Source organism: Crotalus tigris, unplaced genomic scaffold (genome assembly GCF_016545835.1).
Source record: "Crotalus tigris isolate CLP2741 ecotype Arizona unplaced genomic scaffold, ASM1654583v1 scf7180000020218.1340706, whole genome shotgun sequence".
Lineage (NCBI taxonomy): Eukaryota > Metazoa > Chordata > Lepidosauria > Squamata > Viperidae > Crotalus > Crotalus tigris.
Window position 1 is genome coordinate 18715 of NW_024097911.1, and position 21660 is coordinate 40374.

Genomic DNA, 21660 nt, shown 5'->3' on the forward strand with positions numbered 1-21660 from the left:
CCAGTTGAAATAGAGAACCATCCATTTAGTAGGCCAAGTTAGACAACACCAGTCTTCAGATTAGGGCAAGAAAAACAACAGGTTTAGCATAATGTTATACAGATCATTGGTTAAAGACATCTGTAGCAAAGAAAAGAGAAAACAGAGATGGCAGAAAGAGAAGATGATATAAGGGGATGCCCAAGAAACAGAAAAAAATAGGTAACCAACTCATTGCAAGCATTCAGCCCGGAACATACTCTTTCTGAGAGAATGAAGAACTCAGCAGAAAAAAAGATTTTACACTACAGCCTTTGATTTGTACAATGCAGACACCAAAGGAACAGATTCACTGCTGGCAAATGACCAATTCCAGCAAGTGAAAGCAGCCCAGGTCAGGGTAGCAACTAACTAGCCACAAATCATGGGATCAGACAGCCCCAGGGATCTGGTAGGCCAGAAGACAAAAGAAATCAATTAAATTTTGCCCAGGAAAAACTTTATATTTTTACATCAGTCTATAACTGAGAATAGTGGCTGCCCACAAGTATGGGAAAACCATTAGCTCGCTGACCTTGTGTAAACAAATCAATTCCTACTCTCCAGGAGGTAAGGAATTTCCAGGGAGAGCTCACACTGTCCTGGGACTCTGGAGGGCGATCAGAAAAGGACATCAAAGAGGGCCCCTTCTCAAGGAAGCTCTGAGCCTAATGATTAATTTAGCTCCTTGAAAGCTAAAGAGAAAAGAGATTTAGCACAGAAATCCTTCATCTGCTTAGGGTTTGAAATTGGCAACCTTTACCAGGGTTTTTTTTTTTTTCAAAATTCTGAGATGCCTGAGGACAGAAGTTTGTTTGAACAATCAGTACTCCCACACCCTTTCTTCACTGCATTCTATGTGAACATACTTTTCTTCACTGCCTTTTGTCCATTTGTCAACAGTCCGATAACTGGAAGGAAACCTGAAATAGATCTTGGCATTATATTTTAACTAATTAGTTTTGCTACCTCTGGTAAAAAAAAAATGGTGATCCAGGAGATACTTCAAGCCTCCTTTTCTGTGTAAAAGGGCCCCAGGCAATTAATCACCCAATCTCTTCTTTTAAAACAGTGTTTCTCAACCTTGACCATTTTAAGGCATGTGGACTTCAACTCCCAGAATTCCACAGCCAGCACTGCTGGCTGTGGAATTCTGGGAGTTGAAGTCCACATGCCTTAAAATGGTCAAGGTTGAGAAACACTGTTTTAAAAGGTGCAGACTTTCTCTATTTCATTTCTCCCAGTTATGGTTATTATTGGGAACAATGTTTGGTCCTTTCAATCTGCAACCCCTTCAAAAGTGCAGAAAACTTAAAATAAAGTGCAGCATTCTAATGTTTTTAATTAAAAAAAAAAACACCAGGTTTCTAACTCTTATTGAAATCATTGATCAAAACATAATGGAAATTCCAGAGATTTGTTGGGGGAGGTGTTTCAATGGAACTTCCCCATTCCTTTACATACACCAAAAGCAGAATAACAATGATAAATAACAATGCCAACCTCATTCAAGTAATCATAATCATGGCATCAGTATAGTATCTCCTGCTGAGATATTTTGAAAATACACATATAGAATAATGTTTTGCTCTGCTAGCCTAATGAGTATCACAAATTTCAAGAATAATTATGAATGCCTTTTTTTTTTTTTTTTTTGGTGATCTTCGGTCCTGCCACCTGTGGTAGATTAAGCCCAATTATTTAGACTGCAAACAGAGAACAGGATTGTGTAAATGGCCTTCAGAGCTGATAACTGCCAGTGACTGACAACCCAGCAGGTGAGAAGGCAAAGAAACTAATCTAGCAAAATACACAAGATTGATCTTGAGGAAATTCCTTTCTGATTCAGAGGGGGCAATCTTTATAGCCCTTTAGACTTACCATTGTAAGCACACTCCTTTTCTAAACTGATGATTGGTAGAAGCTTGGGGAAGGTGGATTGGGATCTACTGTAAAGGTGGCAGGACTAGAAAACAATTTCCAGAGGACATAATAGTGTTCTGAAGAAGGTTCTGCAGAAAATAGCTGAAGACTGCAGTGGAATGAAGAGCCAGCGAGTAAACTAACTCTTTAATAATTCCTCTCTGGACAAGAAGATTTGAAATTGTCCACAAGTGCTCCAGACAGCTGCTCCTTGTGATGGGGGGTCTCTGGCAGATTTAGAGAGAGGAGAGTAGAGCCTTCTTTCTCAAATTGCAGCCAGCACCTTTGAAAGAGCACGAAGTCTGCCTCCTTTTCTAATCACTTTCAGCAATTGTTTCTGAACTGCTTTAGAAATCTTTAAATCCACAGGTTTGATAGCACTGAGTGAATTTCCTTCAATCTTTGCAAAACTATAAATTTAAGAACTTAACTTTTTTTGGAATAAACAGCAAAGGGGTGATTAAAATTTTGATTTTCAAAAGCTACAAACAGATTAAGGGTCCAGGTAAAATTGAACACTGGAGGGAATTAGAGGGAATTAATGATCAAGTTAAAGGAGAAGAATACATCAATTCAATATACAAATACAGAATGAAACAAGATATTTTAACATTGAACAAAGGATATTTTTGAACAATGGACCCAAAAGTTAATTTTAATAGCATCTGTCTCTATAGGTAAACTGTGTTTAAAAATGTTATGGAAGAGGAACAAGTTCTACCTGACAAGATCAAGACTGGCATGGTAAAAGATGTATACAATGTGTATACAAAAGAAACTGGCTGATGTCTTAATATTTAAAAGGAATAAACAAACAACAAACTAAGAAAGTGACCCGGATAATTTTTCTATATTTGATTTGCAAAAGAAACTTGTTAATGTTCTGAAGAATTTTGTGAGAAGGGACAAAGAAAAACTGAAACAAAATCAAATTTACGGCACATTTGAAGGGACTAACCATTATAATTGTTAAAAGTAAAATAAAAGGAAGGTATCTAAAGTTGGTTTACTTGGTTCAAAGTTAAAATAGATATGTCATTCCTGGTAACCTTTCTGGACTTTTGCTGACAGTAGGACTGAACTGAGAATGCTTTATGGATCTATTTATAGATAAGAGATAGGATATGGAAAGAAAAGATCATTTGATGTATTTTAAGAGAAACTGATAAGTTATTATAATTATTTATACTTGTGATCAAATTGGAAGTTACTTTATATATTTTCTTTTTTGTTACTATATTCTTACTTATAGCATCTCTAGACTGGCTTCAGTTTTCCCCACACCCCAACATTGAGAAGAAAAGATAAGGGTTTTTTTTTTTTTTGCTCCTGACAATGAGATGGAAAAGGACAAAGCAGTAGAAAACCAGTCCTTGTCTCTAGTTCACTAAAATAGAGTCCACCATATTACCTGAAACACTTCTTCATTATAGTAGAACAATCATGGAAAACCCAAGACTTAGGGCTTTTACTATTCACATTTTGTAACTGAGAACACCTACATATTCATACCACCAATACAACATCAGTTATTTGGGGGTAATCTGAAGCCACTAGAGGGGAAATAGAATCAATTCCCCCGTGTGGTAAAGCTTAAATCCTGGCTTTGGGCTGCTTATCCATTTTATGGCACACAGTTATTATCTCTGTTAATACCAATAATACATACTTTTTAAGAAGCCACAAAATAAATATTTTTTTTAAAAAAGAGGATGGTGCAAATATAAGCCAACTCTTCCCAAACAGAATCCTTGAGATAATTAGAAAAGATTTTGTAAAACAATTTTCTAAAAAAAACAAACAAATGGAAATCTATTTAAAGTACAACTCATGTAGACATTGGAAATCAAAGTTGGAGGTTCACAGTAAACACAATGCAAGTGGAAGAGCAGGTAGAAGGCCATTTGTGAAGGTCCAAACCTTTATGAGATGGAGTAATCAAAACTAGCCTAGAGAAGTTATCCTAAAAGTCATGGAAAACTAATGAAGATTGCAAATGCTGGCTAAAAAGTGCTCTCAGCAACCCACTCCTCAGTTGGGTTGGGTTGTGTTGGGAAGGCTACTATACTAAAATTTCTATACTGTCAACAAAATTGCCATACTGATTCAGAAGGAAAAATTGCAGCCTTAGAAATAACAAAGCTATCCTAAATGATGAACGCTGAATACTTCTCAAAGTATTCAGCGTTCATCATTTAAGATAGCTTTGTTATTTCTAAGGCTGCAATGTTCTCAAAACATTTTCAATCACACTGCAAACAAAAATATGAAAGAAGAGTGAATGAATTGAGGGAAGACCAAGAAAATCATAGTTAGATGAAGTCGATGAGATCCTCAAGAGGTGAGAAATGAGAAATTTAGCAGAAGAAAAAAAGCAAGATATGAAACGGTATCTTGGATATGGTGGAAGGAAGGACAGAAAGGTATGGAGATATATACTTAATTATATTAGTAGTATAAACTAAATTTAGCTATTGTTTTGTTTACTGTCTTATTCCCATTTGGTACTTTGCATAATAATTTGATCAACCTGAAGGAGACAGAATGATGGATATGTAGGTTTGTGCATACCTCTCTCCAAAACACAATTAAAAAATACTTCTACCCTGCTTATCTACTTAAAAAAAAAACACTTCAGTGCACCATTACAAAGCAAGTAGCAATAAAGCAGTAGGAAAAATGGGTATCAAATGCTCTTAGACCATGTTTCCAAAAGCAGTTTAAAAACAGTAAAAGAAGGAAGAAGCCAAAGAACAGCATAATTGAGGAAAGGTTCTGAAGCTTTCCCCCTATTAACAGGAAAATATATTGATTGGAGACCACCATTAACATGGCCCCTTTTTCACAAATTTATACAGTATTACAGTGCCATTTGCAGTCTCAGCAGAGACAGTGATTGGGCAAAGTCATCCATGGATTTCATGAATGAGGATGAACTTCCACTTCCTAGTCCGACGTCTCAAGCAGGGGTCTATGACAATTCGCCACGGCCAACTCGCCACAGGACAACTTGCTACAGGACAACTCACCGCGGGACAAGAGTTACACTAATATCAAAGAAATGGTGGAATAGAATCATTAAAGGAAGGATGCAAAACTAGGGACAAAATGAAATGTGAACGGCAAAAATTAAAATATTTTTTATATTATATAATTAGATTGCATTGTTCAATTGTCCCGTGACAAGTTGTCTCATTCCATTTAACCAGCACACTAGCAACAGAGGATGGTATTCCTGCATCTGTCAGTTTTTGCAAAGAAAGATCATTCTTGTTGAAGTTCTTGCTTCCACACAATTGATGGAAGACTCCTGAACTTTTGCATCTGGCCACACATATCAAGTACAGAACTCTTAAGAAAACAACTTTCTGTAGGAAATCATCTCTTAGCTCCATCACCCCCACCCCACCCTTCCTTCCTGTTCAATAAGAATCCCTCCTCACCTCACTGTCATGAGGTGGAAGCTGGTGCAACAGCTGACGAATGCGGTACCGTTCTCCAGGGCTGTTGACATAGGGAACTTTGTCTTCTGGGAGGCAGCTGAAGAACTGATAGACCTGAGGGTAAAAAGCACCATTTATAAATTTTGAAGGAGGAAACTAAAGAAGAGAGCCAAGAACAGAGCTCACAGTGGTTGCACCCAGTGCTCAGTCGGTCTAGCAAAAAGTTTCTCCATCTTCTCTACAGATCTTCCAGGAAGCCCACACAAAACTAAATCCCTCAAACAAGTTAGGTCATCCCAGTTAGGTGTCAAAATGCTGACACCAGCCTGGGCATATGCAGTAATCTTCTAGAAGCAAAAGCGTCCCCTGAAAATATGTTATTGTAAACATCAGATGTCTTTTTCAAGATAGGGGCTCCGTAGCTCTCCAAATTGTTCTTTCTGCAAGATCAGGGCCATTAACTCAGGGGCAGGTGGCATGTTTGATTTGTACAATGTTCCAAGTTCAAATCCCCAGGTTTACCAGATATAAGAGGCTCAAGTAGCAGTGCTGAGGAAAAACATGGACTAAACCTCACCACAAACACCCTCAGATGATGGGCAACCTGTGATTCAGTGAGGCCTGATCCCTCCCCCCTTTCTTTTACAGTTCCTGCAATTTTTCCAACCGTGACTGCTCAAAATCAGCACTTTTCCTGGTGTTCTGAGATATATTTGGCCTTAAAACAGGCTTAACTTAACACAAGTGTTCTCTACTCAACCCACAGTGCAGCCCTTGTGCCCTCTGAAACAGGAAATTGAGTCCCCTACCATTCAAAAGATTTCATCCCTGAGGAACAGCATGCAATAAAACCCTTCTGTTTGCTACTAGATCAAGCTTCCTTCCTATTATATCATTCAAAGATAAAGGTGCCCCAATCTGGCTACTGAATTCAACACAGAATCTCCTCTACCCATAATAATAAACCAGTGACACAAACACAGACATATAACACAAAATTTTCATTTTGCGATTTAAATTCAGTTCTGTCCAGGATGATGGGTGGAAGGCAGGAGATTTCTGTTTTAATAAGTACTATCCAAACGAACCCTCAAGACAACAGTGAAATCCATTCAGGGGCACTCAATTGAAACAGTCTTTCCTAACGTTGCTATTATAAATTCAACAAACAAACAAATATTATTCCCAGATTCAACTCTCAGCTCAGTGGATTCTTTCAGAAAAACACTTTCTTGTGATCTAATAAACTGGCCCTACAGGGTTCTCTGGATAATCTTCAGTCTAAAAAGGGTAAATACTTTCTATAATGAAAAATCTGATAAGAAACAGCAGAAAGTACTATAAATGATTCTCTTTAATCAGTTTAAAACAAGAGTTTACTAATCAGATTATAAGCAGCCTGGCTTTACTGGAATGATTAGATGACATAATATCCACATGTACACCCAAAAAGGTAGTTACTGCTTTATAATTAAATTAATTCTATCCTATTTAAACTTCCTGCCTTCTTCTTTGGAAAAACACCCTATTTTATCGAGGTTAGCATCAATACAGCCACATATCTTTAAAAAAAACCATGCGTACCTCTGCATGAAGATTTCAGTGAGATTCAAAACCTTGCTACCCAGAAATTAGATCAGTTAATCCAACAGAATACTGAACTCTTACTGAACTTTTTCCTTCCCCCTTTTAGAAGAATGGAATAACAGGATTGGAAGGGACCTTGGAGGTCTTCTAGTCCAACCCCATGCTCAAGCAGGTGACCCTATACCAGGGGTGTCAAACTACCGGCCCATGGGCCAAATACATCATAGCGAAACCGCGCTCACCCCATTGCCGGCAATGGCAAAAAAGGTCATGATACGTCATGACATGTCACGTGACGTTGTGAGTTTGACACCCCTGCCCTAAACCATTCCAGACAAGTGGCTGTCCAGTCACTTCTTGAAACCTCCAGTTTTATACTAAGAAAAGTTAATAACACTACAGTAAGAGAGCAGTTTGTGACACAGCCATTTAAAAGTTATTATTATCATCAGCAAATCACTGAAATGGTGTGTTTTGGAGAGGCCTTACTACTGAATCCTTCATGCCCAAGGGTGTAGCAAGTAAGGCCCGGAAGGATTCAGTAGTAAGGCCTCCCCAAAACACACCATTTCTGTCTTCTCATTTTAGCCCCTTGCACAAATCTCCAATTATTTGCTGTCTTTCTTCCCCCACTTCTTTCAAAGAAAGCAAAGCAAAGCAAAAGATGTTCAAGACTACAAATCTATACTATTGACTGCTGTGTTGTGGAACAGTCATGCCTTCTCCCACAGAACATTGGGAGATGTAGTTCAAGCAAAATTAACAAGCCAGGAAAATATGTAAAAATGCTCCGAACATTCCCCAAAACATCAACTCCCAGAAATCCTTGGAAAAAGCCAGGAGAACTGAACTGGCACTAAACTCAGAGGCTAACCAAATGACACGAAGGAGGGGAGAGGAGGGGAGCTAAAAACAGATTGCACCAAAAATGTCTGTAACCTTCTCCTGTCTTGCTGCAGGTTAGGTAAATTCTCAGAAGATGGAACCATCAGCATCACCTGTTCAGGCTTGAGTCCTGGAGGAACCCAAGCATATTCCTCCGAAGCACAGCCAGAATCATCATCTGAGATGGAGTGACGCTGGAAGTCAGAAATCAGACGGCACATCATCCTTTCCAAGTCGACAGGGACCATGCGTACCGCATGCTCTTCCCGGGGACACTTGCAGTGCTGGCAGATCTTCCTACACAGGAAGGAAAATGCTTATAGTGACCTAAGTCTTGGAAGATCCAAGAGAAGTTGCAAGAAAGAAAAGACCTCACAGAATTCTGTTACCTGCAAAAGATTTTTTTTTTAAAAAAAACCCCTCATTAATAAGCATAGTTCCTCAAAACTTTATTGGACCCTGACCAATTATTCAGTTGGTCCCATCAACCTCTACTTAGATACAGTCATTCTTAATTACAGACCCAGAAATGATTAACTTAATAACTAGCTGGCAAACCACAAGGTCACATTCAACCAGTTATAAGGTGGAAAACAAGATAGTGTGAGTAATCTAAAAATGAAATGAACCCAAAAATAGTAATAGGTAGATAGCTGATTTTTTTAAAAAAAGCACTAAGCTTTTCTAAACCAATACCGAATTCTTATGTTTCATTATTATTGCTACTGGTATCCCATCTCTTAAACTGAATTCTGAAAGTAGTTTATATACAGTACAAATTTCTACAACTGAGCAGCAGTGTAATCTATAAAACTAAATGGTTTTTTGTATAGATTATGTTTATTTGCACTCTGACTACAAATAAGGATCACTCCAGTTCCCCAAACTTTATAACAGTGGTTCTCAACCTGTGGGTTGGGACCCCATTTGGGGTCGAACGACCATTTCACGGGGGTCGCCAAACAAGGCTGTCCGCCATTTTTCCCCCCTTTCTTTGGCCACGCCCCTGGCACCTGGTGATGTAGAAGTGGTTGGGGGTCACCACAACATGGGGAACTGTATTATGGGGTCGCGGCATTAGAAAGGTTGAGAACCACTGCTTTATAACAATAGGCAGAGTGCAACAGCCTGTGCTCAATCTTCACAATGGGGTTATCACCAGTTCAGTAGAGACTATATAATTCAGTTGGTGATTGGTGAAGCAATTCTCAAGCTTCCCTTCCCACAGACTGGGTAACAGAAGGGAGGGGCTGGGGGGGGGAGGCAACCAGTGGTGAAACAAGATAATTCAGATAAGTGTAGAAATGCAGAGGAACAACTCATGCTGTAACATGGGGACTTGAAGAAGGGGATGGATGTACAGTGAATAATGTTCCTCAACTGCACAGTTTTTCTGCTCGCATGCAGATTTTTATTCAGAAAAGAAAATGGTCAGCGTTTCAAATAAAAGAATAATTGAACCCAGAAAAGTTATGATTGGAAGAGAAAGATGAGATGAATGTGAAAAGAGCAATGAGAAACAAATGAAAGCTATATATATATATGAATGCTAAAAAAAAAAGCATGCCACTATAACAACTGGAGAACAAAAGATGCAGGACTGAGACAATGTTTTAATTCATTTATCCGAAATTCTATTTGGATAGCATCACAACACATCTGCAGGATCTTATGGCTTTTATCAGTCTAATCCCTCTTCCCGGACTCAAATACAAAACACTTAAAAACAAATAAAACAATAAGAAGAGTGAAAATAGTACAAGGCCGAAAGGCAGATGTCAGAATGAATTAAAGGGGGGAGGCATATCAAGCAGCCCTAAGCATTTTTATTCAGAAGTCCGCTTCTGACTGCATGTGCAGCAATATGTGTATTCCTTAACAATCTTCCCAAGCCTGCTCTCCTCCAGATAAACTAGGTTAGCAGTCGTATGAGCAAATATATGGGATGATGGAGGCTACAGTCTAACCTTTTAAGGGTTTCAATTACAGAAAGGTGTAATGTGTATTATGCAAATTAAAAATGGGTTTCAAGATGAGAGAAAAGGGGTTTTTACAAGCAGCTAAAATCAGACTTCTTCAACTGAGTGCCTTCCAATGTGTTAGAGCTACATATTCCATGATTGACCATGTCAGCCGAGAATATTGAGACCTGATGCCAGATTTAGGAAGGCTGGGTGACCCTTAAACAGTGAATGCAAACAATACATGGAAAAGCCATTTGGAGCATGGAGGGGGGGCTTGGTGGAGCAAAGGAGGGACAATACATTCTCCTACCTCCATCCATGCACTAGGAAGCCTGGGCACTGCTCCCCACACGCCTGACACGGTTGGCCCCGATCAGGGTCCTCCAACTCAGGCAGCTGAGGTGAGACAGAGAGGCAAGAAATCAACCACCGAAACTGCAACAGCATCCATGTCACAATTCCCAACGTTCCCAGTATGGCTCCACCCTACAGTTCCTATTTAACTGCAAAGCTCCATTCCACCTGCCAGCATGATCAGTATACATTCACCAGCAGGAATCCTCCACAAGACCACTTTGAGCGAGGCCCACTTTTCAGTATCTACCCAACCAGGGGGATCCATTGATGCTCTCCGACTCCAACCATTCCAGTTGTCTCTTTCCACAGATGGGGATGCATCAATGGGTTCAACCTAAAAGTCCCAGCAGGTTCCCAATCACATTGTTCACCAATTCCCACTTAAAATGAATTGCCTATATTTTTAGGTAGGCTTTTACTACAGAACATGTACAGGTAGTCCCCAATTTACAACCATTCATTTAGTGGCTGAAGTTACAGCGGCACTAAAAAAAAGTGACTTATGACCATTTTTCACAGTTGCAACCATTATAGCATTCCCCCATGGTCACGTGATCAAAATTCAAACGCTTGACAACTGACATATATTTATGACGGCTGCCCAAGATCATCTGATCACCTTTTGCGACCTTCTGCCAAGCAAAGTCAATGGGGAAGCCAGATCCACTTAACACCCATGGTTAGTAACTTAATTGCAGTGATTCACTTAACAACTGAGGCAAGAAAAGTTGTAAAATGGGGCAACATTCCCTTAACAACTGTCTAGCTTAGCAGTGGAAATTTGGGGGTCAATTGTGGTTGTCAGTCGAGGACCACCTAAACTATATCTGGAGATAGAACTGGATTTGGGTATAGAAATGGAGAATTCTATTTCCAAAACTCACTTTACAGAAAAGGAACAGGGAAGGCCTGAAGCCAGCCTTCAAAACTTCTGGCCAGGCTTTGTTTGAAGCAGGAAGGATTTTTTTATAAGGGCTCTTGAGGCCTTGGACCAATCCGTTCTCTAAGCCGGAGGAAGCCAGCAAAGGCAATCCATTTCAAAAAAGCCTTGCCAAGAAAACTGCAAGGACTTGTCTAGACAGTCACCAGGAATCAAGACTGGTCCAAAAGCAGCACCCTCTCCTCACTACCAACCAGTGCTGTTGAGAAAGTGTGTGTGTGTGTGTGTGTGTGTGTGTGTGTGTGTGTGTGTGTGTGTGTGTGTGTCCCGTGTCGCTCTCTCTCTCTCTCTCTCTCTCTCTCTCTCTCTCTCTCTGTGTGTGTGTGTGTGTGTGTGTGTGTGTGTGTGTGTGTGTGTGTGCCCATGTCTATTCCTCCGTGCCAGCCATGGGAAGCCAGTGAAACTGCTAACCAAGGAGCTTTGAGGGTAAAACTCTGTTCCTGCACAGGCCTAGAAAAGGGAACGCTAAGGAAACCGTAATAAGCAACTAGCAGGGAATTGTGGGGAAAATGCAACCCACAGGCCGCGACCTGCTCTGTGTATTCAGCGAGGCAGGAAAAGGCCAGACGTTGGCTTTCTGCCACTACAGGTGACTGAGAAAAGTCGGCAGCAAAAGGCGCCTTGGGAAAGTTTTTGCGCGAGGCTGGGAGGACAGGAGACCGGAGCGGGTGCGCGAGGGAGTAGACCTTAATCAGCTGCGAAACTGCATAGAGCAGAATGGGAGTTTTCCCCGGACGATCTTTTGGGTACTTTCCGTCCATCTTGCTTCCTTCGTGTACGGATCTCATCACGCCAACGCGCGATGAATGAAGGGGGAAGAGACTCGGAAGGGAGAGGGAGAAGGTGCCGGGAGCCGCTCCCACTTCCCCCCAGGCAAACTTCAATGAAGCCCCGCCTGAACTGTGCAGGAAAAAGGGGTTTCGAGTATTTTATTCCCTACTCGCACCCTAAGGCCAAGAGAATGGCAGAAATGGTGAAATTAAGAGGAAAGTGGGGGGAGGGAGGTGATCCCTGGTCCATCCACCATCCATTTTCCCTTGAAGCCTCAAATTATTAGCTTTAACTCACTACTGGCACTTCATTTTATGCTTTCCTTACCTATCTGTAGAATGGCAGTGTATATCTTACCAGTTTTAATAATAATTGAAAGGAGACCTGTAAACTGGAGTCTCTACTTGGCTAACATTCACCCTCCCAGTTGCCCAAATTGAAGGAAAGAAAGTGATAAACATTTAAACATTGGTTTTTTTAAAAAAAAAATATTCTAACAGCTACCATAAAGATTTAGGGGGAAAAAACTATATTTTCCTGTTCTGAACAGAGGAATGTACCCTTCAGAATGATAAGCATTCTGCCCATGTCTCAAAGCCCCTTACATAGTTGTTATTGTTAATTTCATCAGATGACAAAGGGAAACAACCCTCAACTTTTGTTCTTAGATTCTTAAAAATAAATGTCTTCTGAGAAGTGCATTCTGCAAATGCTCAAATATTTGCACTTTCTATAAAGAAAAGCAAACACCCAACAGCAGCCACCATTTCTCAGCAGAATGGGCAACTATTGTGCTAGAATGCTTGCAATCCCTAAGCAACATAATTCCTTTCCCCTCACATCTGTTAACTGATATCCACCCAGTGGCTTGCAGCTTAGAAGGGATTTCAAGGGGGAAGGATATAGTTCATCAGATGATGCTTTGATAAATCTGCCAGAACAGACATAATATGAAACCTTTACCTCCCCCCTCTGCCTTCCAGACTGGGGATCCACCATTATGTGATTCCTTTTTATTCTACCACATAACTATTTGTCTTTCTATAATCTCCATAATGGCCCAACACAACCCAAAAAGCTTTGTGTTGGGAGAAAAGGCAAAATACCCACTGATCTATTACCAAGGATTTGGATATATAGAAATCTCAATTACAGCTTTTCAGAAAAATGGCTTGGAGCCCTACAAAAGCATTGCTCACTCATGGCCTTTCTTTCTTACCTACACCATTTGTATCTCCCCATCCCTATTAAAATTTGGTCTTACCCACTTCCAAGGCACTGCTCCAAAACTCAGACTGAAACTTCAGTAAAGGAGAGAAAAAATAAATAATGCAAGAGAGAGGAGAGAAAATGCTGTTTACATTTGCATAATAAACAGCATTATAAACAGATGCCCACTATTTTTGTTCAGCTGCCCCCAGCACCTACTGTGTCCCCAGTCCTCAAGACAAAACAAGAAGTATGGACTTAACTTGGATTGCCCTAGAAGAGGGACTCGAAAATTAACCATTTTATCTCCATTCACCACCAGAAAGAAGCAAAAGTGGCAAAGTCCAGAAATATCTGTCTAGACCCCCCTCATATCAGCCCACACATCAAATGAAGGACTCTCTCTGGGGGTCAAGTGCCTACAATAAGCTCAAACAAGAGTGTCCAATTATAGGATTTTCTCCACTCAGCAGAACAAGACAACCACCCAAGCAAAGCATGCAAATGAAAGCAAGATCTGCTGGAAGACAGATCTCTCTAGCAAAGGTCTTCATGTTGTCAACTAACCACTCTAAGCTGTTAAAAAGTTACCTGCTTTCTTATTCAGCTTGGACCATGCTCATTTGCCTCCCCTTATGCCTGAAAGTGCCTCTGCGAACACCTGTTACTACCTCTCCTTCTGTCAAACCCCACCTCTTTCACGAAGCCTTTGGCTTAACTCCTAGGTCCTCATTGAGCGGTAGCTAAAATATCTCTAATAACAATTTAGACATGTTATTACACTGTTAGGTTGCCTCTCCCTATCCTTTTATTGTGCCTCCTACAAATACCAAAATTAATGGTATATGCTCCTCCAGCAAGGATCCAGATGCAGCATTTTTTTTGCTTGTGATTCATGTATTAAATTCCTATCCCACATTTCCTTCAGGAGCCAAGATGGTGCACATCGTGCTCCCTCCTCCCATTTTTCCTCCCAGTTCTGTGAGCAAGTTGGACAGAGACAGAATGACTATATCAAATCACCAAGGAACTTCTATAGCTGAGCGTGGGCTTAACCTTTGGGCCCCTCAGTGCCAGTCCAAGAATAGCACTAACCTCCATGGCACTTTATGAAAACCTTCCACCTTCAAGACAAAAAGTCTCACTGGAAGACTCCATATGCTCTTATTAATTAACTTAGCATATGGATGTTACCGGTATGGGCAACTGGACACTTTCAGGTATTGCCCACAGGTGTAAAGATTAGAGATATGCAGGGACCATTTACAGAGAGAGAATGCATAACCATCATCATGTGAACAAACTTCATGCTTGTATCATCCACCTTTTCCTTAAGAATTTCTACAGTCTGCAGATTTGTTTTTAATTTATTAAGTCAATCCAATTCAGGATCTCAAAGCAGGAGATAAGGAATGCTACGGCCCTCCACATGTTGATGAATTGTGGCCTTCCCTCTCCCCATTCCTCCTCCCCCCCTTCAACCCCCTCATTATTTCTCCTAAAATAAAGCATGTTTAATTAAGGTTTAAGAGCAGAAGAAAGATTTTACAAATAGCCAACAACCTTCCAGATGTTTTGGACTGTGATTTCCATGATAGGTTCTATGTTGATTCAGGTGTATGTTGACAAAACTCCTGAGAACAGATGATTATGCTTTTTGCAAAAACCCTATAACCCAACAGGCATCCCCATCCATCTATTTCACACCACCTACCTGGGATTTACAAGACATCCTGCTAAAGCCAATGGGCCTCCAAAGCACAGCCACAGATAATGGCAACTGCCTTTGGAAAAACTAGCATTTTATTCCCTTTTCGTGGCCCCCCTGCGATATAGTGTCTGGCTGTATTGTCAGTGCTTTAATGCAATTGGCATCACCCACTTTAAAGGGACACCTTTCTAGGCTCCAGACTCAGCACCTTCTCTTGTTAGGATGTGGTGGGTGGCTGAAATTCTCTTGCTCTTCTCTCCAAGGGCATCTCTGGTGAAATAACAGAAGCCGGAGAGGCAAGATTGCTCCCAGTTCTAGCATTCCTCGTGGCAGCATCCCTAAGACCTGCTGCCACGGTATTGGGTTTCCCCCTGTGTCGCCAGCCATGAGGCCGAGCCACTTGCCCTCTTTTGCCCTGTAATCCAGCGCCCCCCGAGCACCGTCATTTATCCTCCGGGGAGGAGGGGGGAAATTCCCTTTTATCCGGAGGATTCCCTGGAAAGCTTGGTGTGAGAAAGTATCTGTACAATACAGTACTGAGCTCCCCCCCCCCGCCGCCCCATGGCGTCTCCTTTGGGCAAAGGGAATTAAGTTAATTACACTCCGCTGGGACAAGCCCCGCCGCTTCTTCTCCCCGCCCATCCATTACAGCGCCTCGTGCCGTTTCTGATCTCTTCCTCCGACCTCCCTCCCCCTCCCCCCCACCCCCACCCCCGAACTCCGAATGGGCCGCGGCTGCCTCCACGGAGGCTGGCTGGAGATTGCTTCGGTCCGATTCCCAGCCCATCCCTTCTCTCCCCTTGACAGGGACTCACGGCTCGGGTGGATCGTCGGCGCCGCGATCCGCGGTTGAACATGGCCCCGATCCCGCCGTCTTCAGCGCCCGGGCGCAAGGGGGAAACCTGGAGATAGGTGAGCCGCCCGGGCGCTGCTACGGCTGTGGCTTGCGTTTCCCTTCCCCAAGGGAGGGAGGAGTCGCCGTCTCCGGATCCCTCCCCGCCTCCAGCCACCCAATCCCGCCCCTTAGTCTTCTCTTACGCCAGCTTCCTTTCCATCTTCCTCCTCCTCCCAGGATCGTTCCCTCCCTGCGCGCTTTCGGCGTTTGTGTTCCTGCCGCTTTCTCCGCTACGTTTGTCCTGGGCCCCAATAACTGTAATGGTCGAGGCGCGCAGAGGTGGCTTACCTGCATTGCGTGATTGTACGTGTGTACCCGCCACCAATGGTGGTTAGAAGGATCAGGTCCTCAGGATGCAGGAACGCGGATCTCCGGCTGACTGCACAAGCAGGTGTCTCCCCTCGCCCTGCGCCCCGAAGCATCAAGCAAACGAGCTGGCTGCTTCCCTTCCCCGTTCGTCTGGCCTTCCCGCTGTCACCTTCCATCCATTTAAACTCTTCCCCGTCTTTTCTCCGTGCCTGTTGTCAATTCTTATTAACGTAGCCAACTCCCGCTTTTTCCTTTCTCTGGCATCCCTGCAACTGTTCCCCCCCCCCATCATGCTCCAGGTCCTTGGAGGCAATTTCCCCCCTTTCTCCAATTGTTGTAATTTCCCCTTCTTGCTTTTCTATTCCACAGTTCAGGATAGACCAAAAACAAACAAAGCAACCCATCCCCTATTGGTCCTAGCTACAGGAGACACCAAACTCTGTCTACACACAGTAGCCAAAAAGATTTATTCACTCCCTCTACTTGCCAGTTCAGTCCTGACACAATTTGACTGCTGTAAGCTTTTGCAAAGTAGAGAATAAAGTCAGCCCAAGAGGCTTAACTATACAGTAACTGAGCTATTGCTCTTCACTATATCAGGAAGATAATTTTCCAATCTCCTTGATGTTTACTTAGTTGTCTACTAAGTAGTGAGACACATCTCCAGGCAACTGTAATCACACCAAGAGACATAAAAACGTCCTGTAAAATCTGCCCTTCCTTATCAAAGTTAGCATCAGCTGGAAGCTTATCTTTGTAAATTGTCTCCTGAAGAGAAAAGTTAAGTATATGCCTCTACCCCATGTTCTTAAGAAAATTAAAACAGGAAGCACACTTAGATTTGCTAAGCTATGATGTATAATTATCACTAAAAAAAACCCACCTGGAATCTAATGTTCCATTGCAATTTAGCGACTTGCTGAAATGCCCACCTATTTCTACAAGATAGATGGATAGGTAATAATCTGATACTGTTCTGAATCTCAAAAAAATGTTCTTACTAATCACGGATTTGGACAGGGCAGACTTGAGTCCAAATCCTAGCAGGTGTTTCTCAGAGGTTGATGTGGCTCAAAGGGTTGTTGCAAGGTTACCATTTACGCCATCTGAACTCCTTGGAGGAGGATCAAGGTAATAATACTATAATAAAGGAGAGAAGCTGTGCCACAGCCCAATACAGAATTGAAAACAGACTTTAAAAACCACTTAAACCCTGTCAATTGGAATAACTCCCAAATAAAACCATAAGCATTAATTTCATATCCAAGTGGCCCAAAAGCAGAACATAAGAGTTGCAGACGGATTTGATTATTAGAGCCATCCAATTTAAACTGAAGTAGACAATCTTTTGGTGAGCAGAACTCATGCAAAATCTTTGCTGGGGGGGGTGAGGGTTGCAGTAAAATAACAATACAACATAGTTAGGTTGTCTCACACACTTAAGGACAGCTGGGATCTGTAGGACCACTCCAGCATCTGATCCTTGTAATTTGAAAACAGTCCAGGATTAGAGAAGAAGGGGTTATACTGGATGCCACAGGTCCACCTTCCCCTTATTTACTTTCTTCCCTTTAGAGATGACTTTAATCATTCTGTCTGTCTATCTGCCAGCTCTTTCTTCTTTTCTAACCCACTATAAATTAATCTCCCCCATCAACACGCAAGGACAAGGAAGCAGAACCACAGGAAAACCCTCTTAGCATTTTTGCCAAGAGTTATACATAGTGACCGTATTTCCAATCTTTGAGGATTGTTTATGACCATTTTACATTGTTATCAGAAAAAGAAGCTTGGGGAAAACGCGATTCCCCCCCCCCACCCCCCCAATTTTTCATAAAGACTAATCTCTCCAACAAAACCTCAAATAAGTTTGATATAAGGTAAGTGGACGCAAAATTTTGATCAAGTCGGAAGTGGAAAGTATCCTGAAAAAAACCCTACAAGTCAGAGACTGACTCTTGCTTAAGCCTGATTATGTCATTCTGCAACATTATTATTAGCTCAATATATAAATATAATATAGAAATGACCATATATAAAAGATTTGTCCTTATTTACCCATTTCAACATAACAGATTTTCATAAAGATGCCTACTAGGGTTATAGCAAAGTCTAGATCTGAGCTTAGCCACTTAAGGTAGAGCTGCATTTTGTTGAAGGGGTACAGCAGTGCTGGCAAACCTATGGCACGGGTGCCAGAGGCGACACTCAGAGCCCTCTCTGTGGGCATGCACGCCGTCGCCCCAGCCCTAGACCTTCAGCTGGGTTTTATAAAACCTTTTTGCTTTAGGCCTCCGCCACAGTGTGCAAAAAAAAAAAAAAAGGTTCAATCAATCAGTCAGTTTCAACTTCTTGTGGGAAAAAAAAAGATCTTACAAAGTTGGAATTGATTGATTGAACTTTTTAGTCCCACCCAGTCTGCCATTACCACCGCAGCCACGCCCAGCCAATGGGCCACACCCAGTCAATGGGCCACACCTAGCCAATGGGCCACAGCCACCCAGCACCCGATGATGCATAAGTGGATTTTGGGTTGCAGTTTGGGCACTCGGTCTCTAAAAGGTTCGCCATCACTGGTGTACAGGTATCTATAGCACAGGATACGAGGCTAGATGAATATAGGTTTTGAGTTGAGTTGAGTTTCTTCCCAGCTAGATTAGAAGAAACCTGAATGTTCTATATGACTGCCTTCAGAAAGGTCATAAGCATTAAAGAAAGGTTTTAAACATCTTCTAACAGGCTGTGGAGAAAACTTTTTTCCTAAAAAAATATTAGGAAACTTTCAGAAGAAAACTGGGGGGATCAGAAAAAAATTGACCAAAATTATCTGGCGTACTAATTCTTCATCACAAACTCTTTCCTGAAATATTCCCATGTCCCTGCCCCACCCTGTCTCCAACCAGCTTTTTTTTTAAGCTATGGAATGAGTAAGGTGAAGATAAAGGCACCCTCTAAACCAGCACCGTTTCTGCTGAATGCACAAATTCCTCTACCTAATTCTCTTGGCAACAGTACGGAAGCAGTTTGTCCCAGCCTTCTTCTAAAATGTTATTTCAATTTTTCAGTTTATTCTGTGACTCTAAAATGCCCTGGTCATCCGTCATCCAAGTACCAACCAGGTGCAAATCAGCTTTAAGTCTGTTCCAAACAAACTATTACAAATGGCATTCACAGGAGAAAATTTGGTGGGTTAGAAAAGGGTCAAGCAACCAACTTCTTGCAAGTATGTTTTCCTGTAAATGAAATACTGATTTTAAAGTCTCATGGGAATTATTGCCCACATTCATGTACAACAGGGGTCTTCAAACTTTTATGACTTGTGGACTTCAATTCCCAGAATTCCTCAACCAGCATGGCTGGTTGAGGAATTCTGGGAGTTGAAGTCCACAAGCCATAAAAGGGCCAAGTCTGAAGACCCCTGATATACACGGATTAGAACATCCTATTCAGATGCATGCTTAAAGACTGGGTAAGACAAGCAGGTTGAGGAACAGCATTTGGAGTCATAGGACAAACCTACCGATTGGTTCTATAACCATAAGGACTTAGGAGATAATTAGACTGGGTTTTCAAAGGGGAAAAATGTTCAATCTATACCCCTCCTTTGCACCAAAGAAAACTGCTGCTAGAAAGAATTTAAGTTGTTGGGTCCAGAATCCATATTCATTTCATGAAAGTAGCGCAGGAAATTTTTTTTTATTACAATGAAGACTTTTGGAAAATTGAAAGCAAGTGGTGGTAGCTTTCATAAAACAGATGTCATGCAAAGGACTTGCTATCCACAAAACTTCCACCAATCACAATATACCATTTACCAGATATCCTCCTGCCACACCCTCTAACCCTCCAGAATGTTCTCTACTGCTCCTCCCTTTCCTTTTTTGACCAAAACGCACTGGGTCTGTAGCCACCTGTCTTTATTTTCTAAGAATATCTGTGGAACCGTAATGGACCCCAGAAGCATTCTTGCAATAATGTTGCTTAGAGATTTATGTTCTACTGCATGAGATGTTAATTTCTATCCTTTAAAGAAATAAAAATAAAGAACTTTAAAAAAACAGATGGTCCAGACAACTTGGAAATCAGAAACATGTCAGCCACTCTGTTGTTAAAGCTTTGGAGTTTTATTATTTTATTAATATAGATTGGTTTTTGATTACCCACTCTTCGATGCAACACTGGAGGTCTGCTTAGAAATGGGAGCAGGGAAGGATGTGAGTAGACATAACTACATATCTACTAGAACAGGGCTTTTCAACCAGTGGTACGGGTACCACCTGTGGTACATTGGCACCTGGCAGGGGGTATGCGACCATCCTAGAAAAGTGGTAGTGGGGGAGGGGAATGAGCTGAACCGATGGCAGCACCGCACAAGCCTGAGCAAGAGATGGCTGGAGCTGCAGGGCTGTCAGGGCTCAGCGGAAGTGCCAGGATCAGCGCCAGGGCCCAGCTGGAGCTCAGCACTGATCCTGGCTCTTCTGCTGAGCCCAGAAGACACGCCGATCAGCTGGAATGTTGCAGCATCTCCAGGGTCTTGAGATTTACATTCAGATGCTTGGCAACTGATTCATATTTATGATGGTCACAGTGTCCCAGGGTCATGTAAAGTGACCAAAGCCTGCTGCAACCCCCAGCAGACAGGGGAAATAAAAACCAAACAAACACCCCCCCACCCCACCCCCGCTGCCAATCCTAAACAGAAATGTTCACAACAATGAAAGCCTCGGACAGAAGGAAGAGCACTGCCGAGTGGGCAGGCAGGTGTCTTGCTCGGCTGTGGCTTGGGGGGCACTTTTTTCAGTGCCATTGTAACTTCAAACAGTCACTAAGCAAACTGTTGTAAGTTGAGGACTACCTGTACTTTATCACTTTTTTCCTTTTGGGGGGGGGGTCATCGAGTTTTTGACACCTTGCTAGGCAACTGGTGGTACTCGGATATTGCCATATCCTAAAAGTGGTACAATGGGTGAAAAGGTTGAAAAGTCCTGTACTAGAATGCCTGCATCCAGCCATTCAATGGGTTTAACTGCATGTTCCATTACATGGCCATCAATTATAGCAGTATTTCCCAAACTTGGCAACTTGAAGATATGTAGACTTCAACAACTGGTTGCCAATGTTGAGAAACATTGGGTTATAGTTTACAAAGGGCTTGTATAAGCATCAACTTTAGACAGACAGACAATATGGGGCAGTAATTAGTATCAACCCAGTAATAAGCCTCAGGACCTCATCTGATGATGTTGGGAAGGAAAGGAAAAAAGTAGTTAAGAGGCAAGGCAGGCACTAATTCTTGATATCAAAAAGGAAATCTGCAGGCACATATTACAAAGAGTCCCACCAGAGTCTGATTCACATTTGTAGTCATCACTTGTTGACTATAGCAAGCCAGGATTGACATGTATAATTAAGGTAGACTTCATCATCTGTGAATCACCAGAGAACATGTCATGGCATCAAAGGTGAATTCGTAACATTTTGACCTGCAGGTCATTGAATCTAGGAAGGATTCCTAGTAGATTTGCTCCCTCTTTCCAAAAGTTTTATTCACCGACCATATCAGACCTCAGGCAGAGGAGCAGACAAGGGCAGGAAGAGTTGGCCAGCTCCCTCAGTGGCACCATTGCAGGTTCCTAGATAAGAATTAT

At 42.0% G+C, this 21660-nt stretch overlaps 1 protein-coding gene across 3 annotated transcripts in view; it reads right to left on the reverse strand.

The window, feature by feature from the left end:
• LOC120318446 (prickle planar cell polarity protein 3-like) overlaps nt 1–16186 on the reverse strand; it is a 32493-nt gene extending 16307 nt beyond the window's left edge. Inside the window, exons 1-4 of one of the 3 annotated variants that reach the window (XM_039366063.1) lie at nt 15992–16186; nt 10131–10216; nt 7970–8153; nt 5385–5498 (exon numbers count right to left, since the gene is read on the reverse strand). In XM_039366063.1, the coding sequence (XP_039221997.1) occupies nt 5385–5498; nt 7970–8153; nt 10131–10216; nt 15992–15997 (390 nt within the window). In that variant the 5' untranslated portion in view covers nt 15998–16186. Of the gene's footprint in view, nt 1–5384; nt 5499–7969; nt 8154–10130; nt 10217–15623; nt 15781–15991 lie in introns of those variants that run through there. The other 2 variants (XM_039366062.1, XM_039366064.1) reach the window with 2 other exon arrangements.
• Nucleotides 16187–21660: the final 5474 nt, after the last annotated feature.